This window comes from Plecotus auritus, assembly GCF_963455305.1.
Source record: "Plecotus auritus genome assembly, chromosome: 5".
In the NCBI taxonomy this organism is placed as follows: Eukaryota; Metazoa; Chordata; class Mammalia; order Chiroptera; family Vespertilionidae; genus Plecotus; species Plecotus auritus.
Genome location: NC_137776.1, coordinates 110706642 through 110727896, shown reverse-complemented (window position 1 = coordinate 110727896; position 21255 = coordinate 110706642). Strand labels below are relative to the sequence as shown.

At 40.7% G+C, this 21255-nt stretch overlaps 1 protein-coding gene across 1 annotated transcript in view; it reads right to left on the bottom strand.

The window, feature by feature from the left end:
- The window catches only part of LOC308248293 (uncharacterized protein), a 50738-nt gene extending 35525 nt beyond the window's left edge, over positions 1-15213 (bottom strand). Inside the window, exons 1-5 of the mRNA XM_080668284.1 lie at positions 15117-15213; positions 14655-14764; positions 12591-12617; positions 4862-4988; positions 4478-4573 (exon numbers count right to left, since the gene is read on the bottom strand). Of these exons, the coding sequence (XP_080524410.1) occupies positions 4478-4573; positions 4862-4988; positions 12591-12605 (238 nt within the window). The 5' untranslated portion in view covers positions 12606-12617; positions 14655-14764; positions 15117-15213. The remainder of the gene's footprint in view (positions 1-4477; positions 4574-4861; positions 4989-12590; positions 12618-14654; positions 14765-15116) is intronic.
- Between the last annotated feature and the right edge of the window lie 6042 nt (positions 15214-21255).

The window sequence follows — 21255 nt, the reverse complement described above, 5'->3', positions numbered from 1 at the left end:
ATGTATGTATATATATGTGTGTGTGTGTGTGTGTGTGTGTGTGTATATATATATATATATATATATATATATATATATAGTGCAACGGGCCTCTAGTGTGTGTGTGTATGTATGTGTGTGTGTATGTATGTGTGTGTGTGTGTGTGTGTGTGTGTGTGTGTGTGTATATATATATATATTCCAAAAAAAACCCAGCTCCAGGAACAGATGGTGTTAACTACTGAATTCTACCAAACATTTAAAGAAGAAATAATATCTATTTTACATAATCTCTTCAAGAAATTACAATATGTGGATTTCCTGAATCATTTTGAGGCCTGTGTCCTCACAGCAAAACCAAAGATAATTAAAGAAACGAAACCTACAGACCATTATCCCTCATGACAATAAATATAAAAATACTAAAAACTAGTACCTAGCCCTGGCTGGTTTGGCTCATGGTTAGAGTGTAGGCCTGCAGACTGAAGGTTCACAGGTTCGATTTCAGTCAAGGGCAAGTACCTCCACTGCAGGCTTGGTTCCTGGCTCTAGTCGGGGAGTGTGCAGGAGGCAACCAATCAATGTCTCTCTCTCTCACAAAGATGTTTCTCTATCTCTGTCTGTCCCTTCCATTCTCTCTAAAAAAAAAAATAAAAAATTCAATGAAAAATATCCTTGGATGAGGATTAGCAAAAAAATAAAGTAACTGAAGGAACACAACTATATATAAAAATAAATAATCAGGATCAAGTGGGATTCATCTCAAGAATGCAAAGTTGCCAATAGTAAAAAAAAATCAATCAACGTAATCCATCATATTAACTGTCTAAAATGTTAATACACACAACCACATCAATTAAGATAAAATATTTCATTAAATTGAAAATTCAACCATTAATCTAATAAAAGGAATCTATAAAAAGCCTATAGCTAACATCATACTTAATAGAGCCTGAATACTTTAACACTAAGGTTGGAAAAAATAAAAAGGTGTTTACTCTCAAAAGCAGAAAAAGGTGTTGAGTAGAAAGTGTTCACTTCTACTAGAGATTGTAATGGAAGTTTCAACCAATGCAATAAAGCAAGAATAAAAATGAAAGATACAAAGTCTAAAAAGAAAAATCACCAAAAAATTCTTTTAGAAAACTCCATAAACTAAGTGTTTTCAGCAAGTCAAAATACAGAGCTAATATGCAAAAGCCAATAATATACAAATAATTGATCAACTGGAATTTGAAATTAGATATACAAGATAATTTACCATAGTACACACACACACACATACACACACACACACACCAGAAAACTACTGATGAAAGAAATCCTAAATAAATGGAGAGGTAAATGTTATTTATGAATTAGAATACAATTTATTATTACCATGTCTATTGTCTTTATTTTGATCTATAGATTTAATGCAATCCAAGCTGAAATGCCAGCATGCTTTTTTATAAATATAAAAAAGCTCATTTTAAAATTCATATAGAAAGTTGATGAACTCACACTACTCAATTTCAAAAATTAGCTACTGTAGTAATGTTAGCAGATGAATAAAAAATAATAGACACCACAGAAATATACAATCTTAGACATACAAAGCATACATACAAATATATGCATGCAAATTGCACTCATCTGTTTTTCTGAGATCATGCAAGTACTACTCAGTGGAGAAATGATCATCTTTTCAGCATATGGTGCTAAAATAACTGAACACCTTTTTCAAAAATTATACCTCACACTTTCTATAAAAATTAACACTAAATGGATCACAAAATGCAAAATGTGGAATTTAAAATTTTCTAGAAAAAAAAAATCACAGGAATAAATCTGAGTACCAATGTTTCTAGACAGGACAACAAAAGCATGATCCTTACAGAAAATTAAAGAATGGACTTTATCACAGTTATTGTTTAGTCTTAGCCAGCCTCCTCTGAAATCATGCCAACAGAAGAATGGGGTGCAGCTCCAATACAGCCAACTGGGAAAAGAAGTTCAGGTAAGCCACTAAACCTTTGTAGATAGCCCTGAGAGTTGGAGGACAAAGTTGCCACATTAACACTGAGCAGGGGTGAGAGACCTGACTCCCACAAGCCTTCAGTAAGAGTAACCACCCAGTTATTTTATCAGGTGCCAATGTCCCTTATTTAAGTACTAGAGGCCCGGTGCAGGACATTCGTGCACTGGGGTGGGGAAGGAGGGACCCTCAGCCCGGCCTGTGCCCTCTTGCAGTCCGGACCCCTCAGGGGCTGATAGGCTCTGCGGGAGCGGGCCTAAGCCGGCAATCAGACATCCTCTGAGGGGTCCTTAGAGCTACTGCAGAGGAAGGAAAGGATCCCTCCATCGCCACTGCGCTCACCAGCCGTGAGCCCAGCTTCTGGCTGAGCAGCGCTCCCATGGGAGAACACTGACCACCAGGGGGCAGCTCCTGCATTGAGCATCTGTCTGCCCTCTGGTGGTCAGTGCACGTCATAGCGACCCATCATTCAGCTGTTCGGTCTATTTGCATATTAGGATTTTATTATTTAAGGATATCTTTTTTAGCCAATCAGTATGATCCAATCATTTATATTTAGTGACTGGGAAACATGTTTGATTGCAATTTTGTCAACCTTTATGTTACACTACCTATTTAAATGGCTTCACAACAAAAACTTTCAGTGAAGATATTTAAAGATGATTTTACTTTTTTGCTTGAGGAACTATACTGAAACTATGAAATTCCTGGAATTTTTTATTAGTTTACACAAAGGGCAATAAGCACATGAAAAGATGGTTGGCATCATTAGTGACTCGGGGGGAGGGGGGGGAGGGCGGGGAAGGCGGTCCCCTCAGCCCAGCCTGCGCCCTTTAGCTGTCCGGGAGCCGTCAGTCAGACATCCTTAGCACTGCCGTGGAGGCAGGAGAAGCTCCCACCACTGCCGCTGCGCTCCCCGTGTGAGTGCACTGACCACCAGGGGGCAGCTCCTGCGTTGAGCATCTGCCCCCTGGTGGTCAGTGCGTGTCATATCAACCGGTCATTCTGCCATTCGGTCGATTTGCATATTACCCTTTTATTATATAGGATTGTATCCCCCATTCCAGTTCACAGTTGGAAGCCTTAACTCCCAATGCTATATAATAAAAGGGCTCCCGGACTGCAAGAGGGCACAGGCTGGACTGAGGGACCACCACCCTACCCCCACCCCCAAGTGCACAAATTTTGTGCACCGGGCCTCTAGTGTAACTATATTTAGACATAAAACCTTTAGAGAGGTAATTAAGATTAAATGAAGTCATAAAGGTGGGGCCCTAATTCTATAGAACTGGTGTCCTTACAAAAACAGGAAGAGCTGTCAGAGCTCTCTCTCTTCGTGGGTGCAGAGGAAAAGCCATATGAGGATACACTGAGAAGGTGCTCACCTGCAAGCCAGGAAGAGAGGCCTCACCAGAAATCTACCCTGCTGGCACCATGATGTTAAGACTTTCAGCCTCCAGAACTGGGAGAAATATACTTCTATTATTTAACACATTAAGCGCCATGTCAGTCACAGGTGACTGACACTATACTTTCCATCCAGACTGGTCAGTCACTGGTGCTGCCAACATATCAGTGAAATTGGATATTGTGGGCTAAACGGAAAGGAAGACAAAACAGGCTTGGCGCTTAACGTGTTAAACCACCCAGACTATGGTATTTTGTTATGTCAGCCCAGTTGACTAATATAAAAATGCAAATCAAAACCTCAGTGGTATAGCATTTCACATTCACTAGGGTATCTACAATCAAAAGTCAGGTAATAAGTGCTGGTGAAGATGTGGAGGACCCAGAACCCTCAGATGCTGTCATTAGGAATGTGAGATGGTACAGCCACTTTGAAAAACAGTCTGGCAGTTCCACAGAGTTACCATATAACCCAGAAATTCCACTCCTATCTAGAAACTCGAGATAAATAAAAGCTTATATCCAACCAAAACCTTGTAAATGAATGATTATTTTAGCATTACTCAATAATAGCCAAAAGATAGCATCCTAAATGTCCACTGACTGATGAATGAGCAAACAAATGTGGTATATCCAATGAAATATTATTCTTTCCATAAAAAGGATGAAATATTAATACATGCTATAATATGAACCTTGTAATGCAAAGTGAAAAAAAACAATCACAAAAGAACACATAATATGTAATTCCATTTATATGAAATGTCCAGAATAGCCAAATCCATAGAGACAGAAGTAGATTAGTAGCTGCTAGGACTGGATAGGCCAGAGGATAGGGAGGTAATAACTAAATGGCATGAAGTTTCTCTCAGAGGTGAAGAAAACTGACTGTGGTATTTGCATATGTCTATGAATATAATAAAAGCCACTGAATTAATTGTACACTTTAAATGGGTGAATTATATGATATGCAAATTATATCTCAATAAAGCTATTTAAAAGCAAAAACAACTTTCTAAAGTGTTTCCCTTAAAGGTCTAACCACCCCAAGAGTTTCCTTTTGTCTGTGCTCACCTGGGTAACTCTGGCTTAGGAATTCTTCCTCTAAGGACCAGGGCTCTTCACCTTGCTCCAACTTTAAGATCACCTGGGGTTTGGTAATGCAATACCCTGTGAACATAACAATTGAGGGTATATATAGAGCAGATCCATGGGCTTTTTAGTTTTTGAAAGTGGAGAAAGATACAGCAGCAAGAGCAAAATAAAGGTACCTGTTTGCAGTTTTTAATGGGAAAGTAATGACACAAGCATTGTTTCTATTTCTCTAAAGGTTTCAGTTACTTAGGCCTCTTAATCAAAAGCCTAAACATTAATCTCTCTAAAGGATCCATGTGCTTTGATAATTTAAAAGAAAAAGAAATGTATCCTAAAGGGAGTTGCAGGGGAAGGGCTGCTCACCCATGGAGACGAGGTGGCTGTAGTTCTCCAGCATCACCTCTCTGTACAGGGTCCTCTGCCCAGGACCCAGGCACTGCCACTCATCCCTGGTGAGCTCCACAGCCACATCTTCGAATGACACTGATCCCTGTAATAACATTTTGTTAAAAAGTTCTGAATTATGTGACAAAGAAAATACATTTGAGAACTACTATTTTCCTATTTACTCTAAAGGCTCAAAAACAGATATCAAGGATGTCTAATTTTAACTTAATTTGTCTTTAACTGTGGAGTTACTCAATTAGCTTCTAATGTACCATAATTCATTTATATTTATGAATTATAGTTTTGTTTTGTTTTTATTAACCTTCGCCCGAGGATATTTTTCCACTGATTTTTTTAGAGTGGAAGGGAGAGACGGAGGGGGACAGGAGGAGAGGGAGAGAGAGAAATATCAATGTGAGAGAAACACATCGATTGGCTGCCTCTGGCATGCACCCTCACTAGGCCCAGGGATGGAACCTAAACTCAGGTATGTGCCCTTGACCAGGACTCAACCCATGACCCTTCGGTGCGCAGGCCAATACTCTAACCACTAAGCCAAACTAGCCTGGCCAAATTACATATTTTTAAGACAAAAAAAAAAAAAAATCCAGTGTAAAGAGACTTCTTACATCTCTTCTACATCCCAAGTGATTATCCTGGGTATTCTAGAGAATTCTAGGATGTTCAATCCGTCCTTGGACATCATTACCATAAATAATGGGAGTCAAGAAAGAGATACATGTAAGCTGTGGAGATATCATACATGATTGAGCTTATGAATAAATATATGAAGATATATAAATCTAGAGCTCATGAAGAGCAAAGAACAACTTACCACGAAGGTGGAATCAGAGAGACCAGTGTGAGAGAACACAATCTACACTGAAGTAACAGCAACTGCTGTAAGGATAGTGAAGTAGTCACAGAGCAGAAGCAGCCATCAATGTGAAAACTACTTTCTTACGTAGCCACTCAGTCTAGCAACGAGCTGCTCCTGGAATGCTGGTGCCAAACACTGATGTGGGACACAAAAGCAAAAAAAAGTGCTACAAGTTCTAATGTGACAGATCTGTTCATGTTGCTGCTGAAGGGTCTAGGGAATGTAAAGCTGGAACTGTCCCTTAAACTAGTATACACATGGTTTTAGAACACAGAAAGGAGGTCGAGAATGAAGACAAACACTAAGGAGTTACTAGCAATTTAGGTAGTAACTTAAGTTATCAGAAGGAGTCAGACAGCAACTTGAGCATTAAAGAAATGAGCAAAGGAAAGTACCAAAAACAACATTTGAGGAATATTAAAGAGGCTGGTAGAGCCCTGCTGGTGGGCTCAATGGTTAGAGCGTTTGGCCTGTGTACTGAAGGGTCTTGAATTTAATTACTGGTCAAGAGCACGTACCTTGGTTGCAGGTTCGATCGCCAGGTCCAGTCAGGGGTCTGGCTGGGGCTCATGTGGGAGGCAACCAACCAACCAATGTGTCTCACATAGATGATTTTTTCTATCTCTATCTCTCTCTGTCTCTCCCTCCCTTCAACTCTCTCTCTAAAAATTAATGGGAAAAATATCCTCGGGTGAGGATTAACATATAAAAATAATCTACATAATAGAAGCCTAAACGACCATTACGGCAGAACAAGCAGAACAACCGGTCACTATGATGTGCACTGACCACTAGGGGGCAGATGCTCAATGCAGGAGCTGCCCCCTGGTGGTCAGTGCACTCCCACAGGGGGAGCACAGCTCAGAAAGAAGCCAGGCTCACAGCTGGTGAGCGCAGCAGTGGTGGCGGGAGCCTCTCCTGCTTCAATAGCAGCTCTAAAGAGCAGCAAGCCGAGTGGTTAGGAGCAGCAAGCAGGCAGGCGGTAAGGAGCAAGGGGTCCCGGACTGCAAGAGGGTATGTGGGACTGCCGGCTTAGGCCCACAGGGGAGTGGGCCTAAGCCGGCGGCAGACATCCCCCAAGGGGTCCCAGACTGCCAGAGGGCATAGGCCAGGCTGAGGGACCCCCTCCCCGCCCCACTGCACAAATTTCATGTACCAGGCCTCTAGTAATAAACAAAGACGCTGGCAGAAAAAGTATAGGCCACAAAGCCAGAGAACTTTTTAAAAAGTAATAATAGATGCATGAGAGAGCAGAGTCTTGGAAAATGAAAAAAGGGAAAGTTTCCACAAGTCTTCAAAGGGGCTGGTGGTGAGAAGCAGAGAGTTGCTGTTCAAACAGCATAGGTTTCACTTGTGAAAAACATTACATTCTCGAGAACTGCTGTACAACACTGTGCCTCTCGCTAACACTAAATTGTACACATAGAAATTTGTTGAGAGTGGATCTTATCACAATTAAAAAATAGAAAGAAAGGGAAGGAGATTAAGAGATAAGAGGATAGACATAATCCAATTACATGTTCATTCATGTCTTCATTACTAAGTGAATACCTCCTCTGTGTGAAGCTCAGAACTAGTACCTGGGAACTAAAATAAATGAATACAAGAACAAGAATACTTCTCATTAAATTTATTTTAATCTAAAAAATTAAAGAAAATCCTATATAATAAAAGGCTAATATGCAAATCAACCAAATGGCAGAACAACTGGTCGCTATGATGTGCACTGACCACCAAGGGGCAGATGCTCAATGCAGGAGCTGCCCTCTGGTGGTCAGTGTGCTCCCACAGGGGGAGCGCCACTCAGTCAGAAGCCGGCTGACGGCTGGTGAGCGCAGCGGTGGTGACAGGAGTCTCTACTGCCTCTGAGGCAGCGCTAAGAATGTCTGTCAGTCGGACATCCCCCAAGGGCTCCCGAACTGCAAGAGGGCACAGGCTGGGCTGAGGAACCCCCAGTCGAGTGCACAATTTTCATGCACTGGGCCTCTAGTTTAACTATATTTTCCAAAAAATTACTATAAAACTAAAAAATTAGTGAGAAAAATGGAATTTTTTCATTTTTGCTAAACTTTAATATCTGGCTTAATGAAATGCAGCTGGATTTTTTTTTTTAATTAATCTAACAAGTGATTTAGGTAAAAATGTTGAAGCAGGGATCCCAGAAAATTATCTTCTCCACTAAAGCAATGAAAAAACTGGCAAAAATTATAGAAGTTAGCAAAGGCAATCTGTGGAAATATACTAAGAAAACGGCTGACTCAGTAAGAACAATATTGTGTCCTTTTAATTTACCCCTCTCTCTCCAACTCTGCAATAGTTTGAGAACCAACAGTCTGCAACCAGCAGCCTGGCAACTACAAGAGGGTTGGATTTCCATCAAATCAAAACCTCATTACAAAAACCTATCCTCCTCAGACTATTCCAAAAAATTCAAGAGGAAGGGACACTTCCAAGCTCATTCTATGAAGCCAGCATTACCCTAATACCAAAGCCAGAAAAAGACAACACAATGAAAGAGAATTACAGGCCAATATCCCTCATGAACATAGATGCCAAAATCCTCAACAAAATTCTAGCAAGTCGGATCCAGCAGTACATCAGAAAGATCATACACCATGACCAAGTGGGATTTATTCTGGGGATGCAAGGATGGTACAATATCCACAAATCAATAAATGTGATACATCACATAAACAAATTGAGATAAAAATCACAGTCATATCAATTGATGCAGAAAAAGCATTTGACAAAATCCAACACTTTCTTGATAAAAACTCTCAGCAAAGTAGGAATAGAAGGATCATACCTCAACATAATAAAAGCCATATATGGCAAACCCACAGCCAACTCATACTCAATGGGCAAAAACTAAAACCATTTCCCCTAAGAACAGGAACAAGACAGGGATGCCCACTCTCGCCACTCCTGTTTGACACAGTACTGGAAGTATTAGCCATTGCAATAAGACAAGGAGAAGAAATAAAACGCATCCAAACTGTAAAAGAAGAAGTAAAACTGTCCTTATTCACAGATGACATGATACTGTACATAGAAAACCCTAAAGACTCCATCAAAAAATCATTATATTTAATAAATGAATTTGACAATGTAGCGGGATACAAAATTAATGCCAAGAAATCTATAGCATTTCTATACACCAATAATGAACTTACAGAAAGAGAGACTAAAAAAAAAACAATCCCATTTACCATCGCACCAAAAAAATTAAGATACGTAGGAATAAACTTAACTAAGGACGTAAAAGACCTGTACTCGGAAAACTACAGGATACTGAAAAAAGAGATAGAGGAAGACATAAACAGATGGAAGAACATACCATGTTCATGGACTGGTAGAATCAACATCATTAAAATGTCCATACTATCTAAAGCAATCTATAGATTCAATGCACTCCCCATTAAAATACCAACGGCATATTTCACAGACCTAGAAAGAACTCTCCAAAAATTCATCTGGAATAAAAAAAGACCCCGAATAGCTGCAGCAATCCTGAGAAAGAAGAACAAAGTAGGTGGGAACGCAATACCAGGTATCAAGCTATATTACAAAGCCATTATTCTCAAAACTGCCTGGTACTGGCACAAGAACAGACATATAGATCAATGAAATAGAAGAGAGAACCCCAAAATCGACCCAAACCACTATGCTCAATTAATATTTGACAAAGGAGGCAAGAACATACAATAGAGTCAAGACAGTCTCTTCAATAAATGGTGTTAGGAAAATTGGACAGATACATGCAAAGAAATGAAACTAGACCACCAACTTACACCATACACAAAAATAAACTCAAAATGGATAAAGAACTTAAACACAAGACGGGAAACTAGAGCAGGGGTGGGCAAACTTTTTGACTCGAGGGCCACAATGGGTTCTTAAACGGACCGGAGGGCCGGAACAAAAGCATGGATGGAGTGTTTGTGTGAACTAATATAAATTCAGAGTAAACACCATTACATAAAAGGGTACGGTCTTTTTTTTTTTTATTTCAATAGTTTTATTCATTTCAAACATTTTAACAAGAAGAATGTAAACACTAATTATTATAATTTGAAACTTCAAAAAATGGAGGAATCATAGCACAATAACATACCTTATATTGAAGATGGCAAAGGCAAAATAAAATTGCCTAACAAAGGAAAGGTACACAAGCCTTTCAAATTAAACTTAAATATAATAAAATAATTTAAAACTAAAACAAATAGAAAAGAACAAAATGTGTAAACAGTAAATTAAACATTTTCTTTAGTGCAACTTCCCAATTATGCCCGGGACATAGATGTAGATGGCAATGTAGACTGGGTTGAAAGGTTTTTGGTCTTTAAAACATCAACTTCAGTGGGAACAGTGTTGTTGGTCTCCTTTTTAGCTAATGCTCTGATACTGTGCTCTCCAGGGGCGTGTCTCCCTACATCACCACGATAATGTGTCTACGCATTCCCAGGGTGATGTCGGGGGATGCGTCCGCGGGCATTACAAGGAGCCTCTGGAAGATTGAGAGGTTGTTCCTTCTACTGAATGGGCGGATATAAATCCCCCACTCAGAAGAAGGAGCTGCGGCCGTGTTTCCTGACGTTGCCATGTTAACACTGCTGCTGGTAAAGGAGCGGAGGGGAGAGCAAGAGAACCCTCCACTCTTTCGGCTCCGAGGGCTGGATAGAACAGCTGAACGGGCCGGATCCGGCCCGCGGGCCATAGTTTGCCCACGGCTGAACTAGAGGAATCCACAGGAGGCAAAATCTCAGAATATGTTGAAGCAATTTCTTCACTGATACAGGTCCGAGGGCAATGGAAACTAAAGAGAAAATAAACAAATGGGACTACATCAAAATAAAAAGCTTCTGCACAACAAAAGAAGACATCAACAAAACACGAAAGCCCACTGCATGGGAGAACATATTTGCCAATGTTATCACTGATAAGGGTTTAATCGCCAACATTTACAGGGAACTCATACAACTTAACAAAAGGAAGATAAACAACCCAATCAAAAAATGGGCAACAGACCTAAATAGATACTTTTTAAAAGAAGACATAAGGAAGGCCAAGAGACATATGAAAACATGCTCAAAGTCATTAATCATCCAAGAGATGCAAATCAAAATGACAATGCAGTACCATCTCACAGCTATCATCAACAAATCAACAAACGACAAGTGCTGGCGAAGATGCGGAGAAAAAGGAACCCTCGTACACTGCTGGTGGGAATGCAGGCTGGTGCAGCCACTGTGGAGAACAGTATGGAGTTTCCTCAAAAAACTAAAAATGGAACTGCCATTTGACTCAGTGATACCACTTCTAGGAATATATCCCAAGAAACTAGAAACACCAATCAGAAAGGATATATGCACACATATGTTCATAGCAGCACAATTTACAATAGCTAAGATTTGGAAACAGCTTAAGTGTCCATCAGCAGATGATTGGATTAAAAAACTGTGGTACATATACACAATGGAATACTACACTGTGGTAAAAAAGAAGGCATTCTTACCATTTACAACAGCATGGATGGACCTGGAGAGCATTATGCTAAGCCAGTGGTCGGCAAACTGCGGCTCTGTTGACTAATGAGTTTGCCGACCACTGTGCTAAGCGAAATAAGCCAGTCAGAGAAAGATAATATCACATGATCTCACTCATTTATGGAATATAATGAACAACATAAACTGATGAACAAAAACACAGATCCAGAGACAGAGAAGCATTGATCAGACCATCAAACCTCAGAGGGAAGGTAGGGGAGGGTGGGGATAAGGGGGAAAGATCAACCAAAGGACTTGTATGCATGCATATAAGCCTAACCAATGGACACAGACAACAGGGGGGTGAGAGCATGAGTGGGGGGTGGGGGGGCAATGGGGTGATAAGGACACATATGTAATACCTTAATCATTAAAAAATAAATAAAAAAAAACAAAAAACACCTCATTCCCAGAAAACTATCATCATTTGGTCTATTTGGTGGTTGCCTGAAAGACCCCGCTTACAAGGAAGTCTTTATTTGAGCTAACTTGGAGCTTACATGGTGGGAATAGACTATCTTCAGAGGCATCTGTCAAAACATTGAAAAGCAAAAAACAAACAAACATTGAAAGGCATTTGTTTAACTTAGTGGTTACCAGAGGTGGTGAATAATAGCAGGAGCAAACAATGACCAATCGAGAAGTTTAAAAGGAAATGCTGGGGAATGAAATGTCAATAAAGATTCTGTAAAGCTCCTGTATACCGTATTCCTGAGGATCTGGAAGGCCACTTAGATGCAGTTCATATTTATACAAAGTAATTCGTATTTATGCAGAGTAATTTTGAGGATATTCAATTGATTCATCAGAAAAATGTCTTAATTCAACCCCTGTGTCTGAGTTTCTGAAAATTAGTATTGACTGTGTTTACATATAGCATTAAGTCTTCTACTTTTATTGAAGAACAATTAGAGACAATATTCTATATTATTTCAGGGTTATATTACTGGAAAGTTAACTAAATTGCCTATTTGAAAACAACAAAGATATTTCTTATCTTCAGTTTTCTTTACAATATGGGGAATCAGTTTGCTTTATCTCCTCACCAATGTCAGCCTTTAAGGAAGTATTGTCTGACATTCTGACATAGATATCAGAACCCTCAGAAATAAATTTCTGCATATATCCACATGCCAACTTTGTTCTGCTATTCATTTGTATTTCTATATCTTCTCTGAATGCATCTGACCCATTTCTATTTTTCCATGTTAACACAGAGACACTTAAGCCCTTATAAAATTCACTGTAAAATAAATAGGTTATTAAAAATTGAACTCACCTGAGCTTCATTCATTTTCTGCTGCTCCTGCAAGAAGGTAAAAAACTGTGAAGGTTTAGCTGGGGAGAAGGGAAGAGAAATGGGGTCATGAGAAACCTGTTCTGCCTTACAATTCCTATATTCATCTGCCTAAAAAAATCTCATTAACACTAGGTGGAAAAAAAGGCTTCCCTATGGGAGAATGTCCCTTTGACATTCTTTTTTTATTATTGATTTCAAAGAGGAAGGAAGAGGGAGAGACGGAAATATCAATGATGAGAGAGAATCACTGATTGGCTGCCTACTGCACTCCCCCACTGGAGATCAAGCCCACAACCTGGGCATATGCCCCGACCAGGAATCGAACCGTGACCTCCTAGTTCATAGGTCGATGTTCAACCACTGAGCTACACCAGCTGAGTCCCTTTTACAGTCTTGAGAAGGAACAGCAAAAAACACACAGAAGTAGCACCACCTGAATATCTGCATCTCTGAGATGATCACGTGGGCTTAATCTTGCATTTTCATTAAGTAAACTGCTTTTTGTTAATGAATTAGCAATTTATGCTCCCTCCTAATTAAAACAAAAAAATTTTAAAAAGTCAATAAAGCAGAGGATTTGTTAAATAAATTCAGGTACACCAGAGGTGAAACCCTATACTTTCATTAAAACTAATGTCCAAAAACTACTCTGGCTGGATTATTAATCAAGTTCTTGTGGTCTTTACAGCTTGAGTTAGTTTCCCCAGAAAACTCTAAACTATGGTGGGACATTTTATGTAAGAAATCTATTCTTAAACTTTTTGCTTTAAATTGGTTACAGTTTTTAAAAAGATCTTTTGAGAAGATATTTATAGCACTTAGCTGTGTGAGTAAACAGTACTGTATTGCTGCTGTTTGGTTCTGCCCTGGGTGACTCTATAAAAATCATTCATTTTGGGACCAATATTTTTGGGTTTTCAAAAGTGCCCAATATAGAAAATCCTTCTACGCTCACTCTGCTATCTCTATGTTCAGGAAAGAAGGAGCATCTGCGTAACTCTAGATGCCATGTGTGGTGATGCACGGGGTCTGAGAGCAGCTCAGAATCTGGAGTGAGGGCAGAATAAAGGAAACCTAGAGCTCAGGATTTCATCAGCTCTGGCAGGTCACACCTCCCCTGCACATCCGTCCTCACCAGCCATCCACTGAAGGACCTTTTCCTGTGCAGCCTGACGTCACCCATCCCTCTCAACACAAGGCTCCCACCTCCTGCAAAGTGGTCCACAGTCCCCACTGTCACACAGTCTGTGATGGCTTTTGGCTGTGGCAATGTCACCAAGTTTGACTCCTGCTGTACAGGTATCAAGACCTGCTTCTAGTGGAGCAAATCAGCATCTACTCCTTTCTAGAAACGTCTGCCACTGCTCTGAAGTTCTGGTGAAGGGTCTGTCAGAATGGCTGTTCTTCCAAGTGGCAGCTATTTCTGGGGCTCCCTCTTTCCTGACTTCAAAGAGTTACTTTGCTCCAGAGGAACGGGGACCTGAGCCTGAGACACAAATGCACTTTATTTAAAACCTTCCTCCAACATTCTAAAACTAACCCTTTTGGAATTCACTAAAAATGTACTATCCAGTACTTGTAGCCATTAGCTGCATGCAACTACTACATCCGAAATGTGGCTGCTGCCACAGGACAAAATCATATTTTTACTGTACTGAATTAAATCAGTAACATTAACTTTACCTCCTTTTCTTTTCACTGACTACTGAAACTTTTTAATGGCATTTTTATATTATATTTGCATTATCTTTCTATTGGCCGCCACTGCATGTGATGACCAGACGGGGTCTTTGAGGATGGAGGCAGCCTGGACAGAGCAGGAAGCTGCAAGAGCCTCAGTGGGACCCAGGGTTCTGGAGAAAACCCACGAATCCCAGGTATATTTACCAAATGGTGAGGTCCTGTCCCCATTCACTTTACAATCATGTCTCTGGGAATTTGGGGACAGGCTACTCTTCTAAGTACTCCAAACTTTGGGTTTGGGGCGGGGAGGATTCTTAGAAGAGCAAGAGATAGGGGGTAAAATCTATATTTGTATCCTACCTCTCTCTACGGCCAGCTCGTACCCTGGGGTATATCATCCCGACGCCAGGAAAGTCCTTTTACTTCTTAAAATGGCATGTCCATACCGACCAGTAGGCTTGTTGTCAGCGCTAATTGAAACAAAAAAAGGGAACAAAGTGTCTTGGGAGCCATTTACACAGTGATTACACAGCATTTGGCAAAATATTTTGCAGATGACACCTTACTCAATTCTCAGAGTAACTGCATCAACTATGAGTCGCCCCTTGTACACTGTGAACATCAGGAGGGTGCACTCCCCCTCGCGCCGCCTGCAGTCCCCACGCTCGCCGCACAGGGCGTCTTCTCCCAAAGAGTACTCAGTCCCACCTTCGCTGCGGGAGCCGGCGAGGAGGACCCCGCACGCACACGGGCTTGGGGGAAGGAGGGCCCACCTGCAGAACCCCGGGACTGCCGCCTCCCGCGCCCCAGACTTAAGCCTACCTGACCGCAGGGGCTCGGTGTTCTCACCCAGGTGCACAGGCTCTGCTTCCGCACGGATCCGGCGCGTTCCTCTCAGGCGCCAGAAGGCAGCAGGGAGGAGGCGGGACTGGCGAGCACATGCGCAGAGTGACTGCTGAAGACCCTTTCCAGGAGCCCTACTCGGTAGGCCCACACATTCAAGACTACATTTCCCATGAAACCTTGAGCCCAAAGGAAGTAATTTTTGAAGCATTTCCGCTTCAGTAGCCCATTGGACCTGACCCTGGAGATTTCCTGAATCCACAGAGATTTGACTTTAGTACCTAATAACACGTTGCAAAGTGTGGTACTTGATGGGATCCGGGTTGGAAAGACAAAGAGCCACAAGAGACAACAATTGAGCCAGAACGAATATGAACAAGATATTAGAAATATTAAGGAAAATTACCATTACCTTGGTTAGTGTGATAATACAAGGGTGGACAAAAGTAAGTTATTAATAATAAATAATACAAGAATTAATAATACAAGAATAAACTTTCGTGTACTCACCACTGTAAACTTATTTTTGCCCACCCTTGTATTTGGACTATGCAGGAAAATGCCTTACTTTTTTTTTTTTTTTTTTGAAAATGCCTTACTTTAAAGATACATACTGATATAGTTACAATTTAAAAATCATATATTTATAATTTACTTTTTAAAAATTAAGCAAAACAGAGAAAGCAAATATGTTAAAAGATTAAGAATCATTAAATCTGTGCAGTATGTGTGAATGATACTCATTTTACTATTTCTGCTATTCAGAGTGTTTGAATTTCTTTTTAATAAACAGTAAAAGACATGGGGTGGGGTGAGATGGAAGGAGATTAGGGAGTTTACTAATCTAGAAGTGTACCTTTTAAAATCAAGCTGCCAAGAGAAGTAAAAGTACACACAAGAATCCCTTTCACAGCGTGAAATAGAACAAACCTAGAAAATAAAGCCAGCATTAACCTATTAAAAAGTAACATCTGTGACCAGCAGGATTCAGGTGGGGGAGGAGGCAATAATCTAGCTGTTCAAATTACATCAGCAATACATGAAAATCATACAACCCCCAAAAAGAAAATGATTTTTGCATCAATTTTGATTTTTCTGTGAAGTAAATCTTCCTTGAAACTTAATGTGTGCACACATCAAATCAGAGACATGGATACAATAACATAAATTTCTTCTAGCAGACTTTTTTTAGAGCAGTTTTAGGTTTACAGAGTCATTCAGTAGAATGCAAAAAAGAGTTTCTATATACCCCATCTCATCACCCCCAGAGCAGTTTCTCCTATTACTAACATCTTATATTTGTGTGGTATATTTTGTACAATTAAAAGAATTATTACTAGCTAAATCCCATAGTTTACATTACTAGTCACTCTTTGTGTAGTACAGTTTTATGGGTTTTACCAAATGCATAATGTCATCTGGTATAATATCCAGGATTACATTATTATCTATATCTATATATCTATATATCTATATATCTATATATCTATATATCTATATATCTATATATCTATATATCTATATATCTATATATCTATATCAGCCTAAGTGACCATCACAACCGAACAGATGACCGTACAGGCTGTGTGGGGCGACTAGGCTGGCAGGGGAGTTAGTGAGGGGTGACCAAATGACCAAGCAGCAGGCTGCGTGGGGCGACCAGGCCCACGGGGGGGGGGGGGGGGGGGTGCGGCAGTGAGGAGTGACCAGGCTGGCGGAAGTGGGGGGCAGTTGGGGGTGACCAGGCCAGTGGGGGACAGTTAGAAGCGACCAGGCTGGCGGGGGGGAAAGTTGGGGGCAACCAGGCCGGCAGGGGGGGGGCAGTAAGGCATGACCAGGCCGGTGGGGGGGGAGCAATTGGGGGCGACTAGGCTGACAGGGGGAGCAGTTGGGGGTGACCAGGGCAGCAGGGGGGGCAGTTGGGGGCAACCAGGCCAGCAGGGGGGACAGTAAGGCATGACCAGGCTGGCGGGGGGGGGGATTGCAGTTAGGGGCGACCAGACTAGCGGGGGGGCAGTTGGGGGTGACCAGGCCAGCAGTGGGGGCAGTTAGTGGCGATCAGGCAGGCAGGCAGGGGAGCAGTTAGGAGCCAGTGGTTCCAGATTATGAGAGGGATGTCCCGGATTGGAGAAGGGTGCAGGCTGGGCTGAGGGGACCCACCCCCTTGCATGAATTTCATGCACTGGGCCTCTAGTACAGAATAATTTCACTGCTCTAAAAACTTCTGTGTTATGTCTATTCAACCTCTCCACTCTTGCTTTTCCATCCTGAACTCTTGGTAGGCACTCATCTTTTCAGTGACTCAGTAATTTTACCTTTTCCAGAATGTCATAGAGTTAGAATCATATATGAAATGGCCTTGTTAGTCTGGCTTCTTTCACCTTCATATGCATTTAGGTTTTCTCCATGTCTTTTCTTGGTTTGGTAGTTCAATTTTTATCAATGAATAATATTCCATTGTATGGGTGTACATAGTTTGTTTATTCATTCATCTATGGAAGGACATCTTGTTTGCTTCCAAGGTGTTTACAATTGTGAATAAAACTGCTATAAGCTTATCTTGTGCAGGCTTTTGTGTAAACATATGTTTTCAAATCAGTTGAGTAAATACCAAAAAGTACAATTGCCAGATTGCATAGCAGAGATTAGGTTTTGCTTTATCAAAAACTGCCATATGGTCTTCCAAAAGCAGATATATCATTTTACATTCTCACCAGCAATGAAAGAGGGGTCTCCTGCTCCATATCCTCACCAGCATTAAGTGTTGCCAGTGTTCTGGATTTTGGCCATTCTAAAAGGTGTGTACTGGTATCCTATAATTTGCGATTCTATAATAACACCTGATGCTGAGCTTCTTTTCATCTTCTTTTGTGGGGTGTATTTCTGTTCAACTCTTTCACCCCATTTTTATTGGGTTCAATATCTTATTTCTGAGTTTTAAGAGTTTTTGTATATTTTGGATAAAATTTCTTTACCAGATATGTCTTCTGTAAGTATTTTCTCTGAGTGTGATTTGTCTTTTCATTCTCTTCATTCTTCCACAGGCAAAAGTTTTTAATTTTAATGAAGTCAAACTAATCAATTTGTTTATTCATCCTATATAATAAAAGCCTAATATGCAAATTATCCCCTTGGGCGGTTGTTCAACCAGGAGTTCGACCAGGAGACCAAGAGTTCGACCCCTCGCTATGATGAGCGCTGACCACCAGGGGGCAGCGTGGAACACAGCAGGTGTCAGCTAAGCGGCACCTGAGTGGGGGTGGGGCCTGCAACCTCTCGCTGGCTACCTGGGGACGGGGGAGGGGGAGGGTGACAGGGACGGAGGTGTGGTGAGAATGCAGGATATCCGCTGAGCTTGCTCTCCCCCTGCTACCCTCCCCTGGGACGCCAGGGCTTGCGCTGCTGGGAAAGCCCTCACTCTCAGGTACCAGGTGCCCGCAGCCTCTTCTGGGTGAGCCCAGGCCACAGCTGCGGGACCTCAGGAGCTGGTCAGGCTCCCCATGGGTTCGTGCAGGAGCCAGTCTGCAAGGCTGGCTGGGAAAGAGGGTGCTGCCCGCCTGGCTTCTGTGCGGCGCAGCTGGGCGGCCCAGAGGCCCACGCTGTGCCCCTGCGGAGGCGTCTGGTCGTGCTCACCGCACCTCTGCATGGGGACTTGGGCAAGTGACTCAGGCTGAGGGAGCGCGCAGGGGCCTGGGGGCCCAGGTGCTGCCCAGGACCCAGAGGTCAGCTGGGACCTGCCCTTCCACGCCAGACCTAGGGACCGCACCCGTGCACGAATTTCTGTGCACTGGGCCTCTTAGTGTTAAAATAATTTCTTAGCAATATAGTACCTACATTTTGTTTCCAAATGTATGTGTGCCTACACAATTATTTTTAATACCAAGTATCTATTTTCCAGGAAAAATAAAAGGATTTGACTTAACAAAAATTCACAACTGCCCTGGCCAGGGTGGCTCAGTTGATTGAGCATTACCCCATGTATAAAAAGTCAACAGTTCCATTCCTAGTCAGGGCTCATGCCCAGTTTTGAGCTCCATCCCCAGTAAGGGGCATGCAGGAGGCAGCTGATGAATGTTTCTCTTTCATATTGGTGTTTCTCTCTCTCCCCTCCCCCCCCTCTCTCTCTTTCTCTCTCTCCCTTCCTTTCTCTCTCTCTCTCAAATCAATAAAAACATATTTTTTAAAATAACAACTGTACAGGAACATATTTATTACACAAATAAGGCTACATATTCATTAGACATATTTTTATTCCCCGTGTAAATGCATATAATTAAAGGTTTCCAAAGGTGCATGTTTCCATACATTTAAAAATTAAATATTAATTAAAGACTGTCACATTACTCTGATCAGAAGAAATTAAGCTTCTATTAGCTGCTCCACAATTACAGTATAACAGTAAATAATGGCTTAATTTTGAATTATCACAGTTTAAAATCACAATGCACATCTTATCAAAGCTGCCAATTATGTAAATTTCTCTTGCTTTCTTTTAATCATGTGTATAACAACAGATATAGATGCAAAATGTTATTAACATACCTGTCACACTGCAATATACAGAAAATGGTCTCATGGTCACTTCCATCTGTCTGGATTGAGTGAAGCCCTGAAGAATTCCCTTGGTGCATGTGGGCTCCTCAAGACTTCTCATAGGGAGCCACAAGAGAACATTGTCCATCAGAAAGGAGGAAATAGAATGAATTCCTCAATATTTTCAATTGGGGAAAAATATTCTAAATCATGAATTAGTACATATAATACATGTTAGCTATGAAGAGAATAGCTGAACATAACTTAAAATATAAAACTCAATTTTTATTAATGTGCATGAAATTAGATTTCATTGGCTAGAAGAAAATATAATGTATTTTTATGAAATTTTATTGTTATAAAAGGAAAATGAAATTACCTAGTCAAATAAAATGTGGCTCATTTTAATATGAGAAAGAAAGCACTGCAGTCAATGTGAAGGCTCTCTTACAAAAATAACATGATTCCTTTATGTAGTGACATTAATTTTTTTGTATTATAGTTTCTTTAGGTAAATATATATATCAGAGGCAAGGGCATTCTGAAGAATAGAGTGAAAGATCTCAAGGAGTAAAACAGAAAATGAGATCTGAATCCTACTTGCTACAGAAATATATAATTCTTTTTAAAACCAGAACAACTGAGCTTCTGAATTAAAACAAATTCAAATTAGAAACTCTTTATTCAAGACACTTGAAAATCACTAGACACTTGAAATATACTAATTTTACTTCCCTAAATGATGTATTATCTAATAATTATGCTGTAAAATATTTGTAAATTATACAGAAATTAACCCTTTGCTAACTTAAAATAATTAATATAAAAGCCCTTATTCAAAAGAATAAGTGATTTTACAAACCAACCACTATTCTTTATTAAGAAAATTTAAAATTTGAATTAAAAAATTTTTAAATACTCTGCAAACCAGGATAAAAATAATTTAGATTCAAAGCAAGAAAAGAAATACTTATAACAATTATGATCTTAAATCATTTTAATCCGTTCTGATTCATAATGTGAAAGAGAAAAATAAAAAAGACACCTATTAAGAAGGGCTCCTGTTGGCTAACTGGGCTTAAATTTAAACAAACAAACAAAAAAACACAACAACAACAAAACAAAAACAGAGCCTAGCAGCCATTTCTGCACATGGGCCTCCCACACAAACTGCACTCCACTGAAAAACTGCACTGGACTCCCTGCCTCTGCGTTAAACTGTCTGCTTTTGCACTGAACTGCCTGCCTGCACTATGTTTCTGCCCTCTGAGCCAGTCCTTATACCAGTAAAAGTTTCCTGGAATTTTATTTCAACCAATAGGATTGAAGCTTTCCCCATCCAATTAGAGATGCTCTATTCTAACCAATCAGGACAGTGCTTTTTGGACTAATCAAAATGAGAGGATTTGAAGCCCTCATCCCCATGAGGTCAAACTAATCTGAGACCCAGGGGAAGGGGACTTCTGTCCATATAAGCCAGCTCCCCTTTGACTCTGAGATCCCACTTTCCTTTTCCGTCAAAGAATGAAGATTGGTCTTCGCTGGAAGATGTGAGAGCAGAGTGGAGCAGACCACAGAGGAGCAG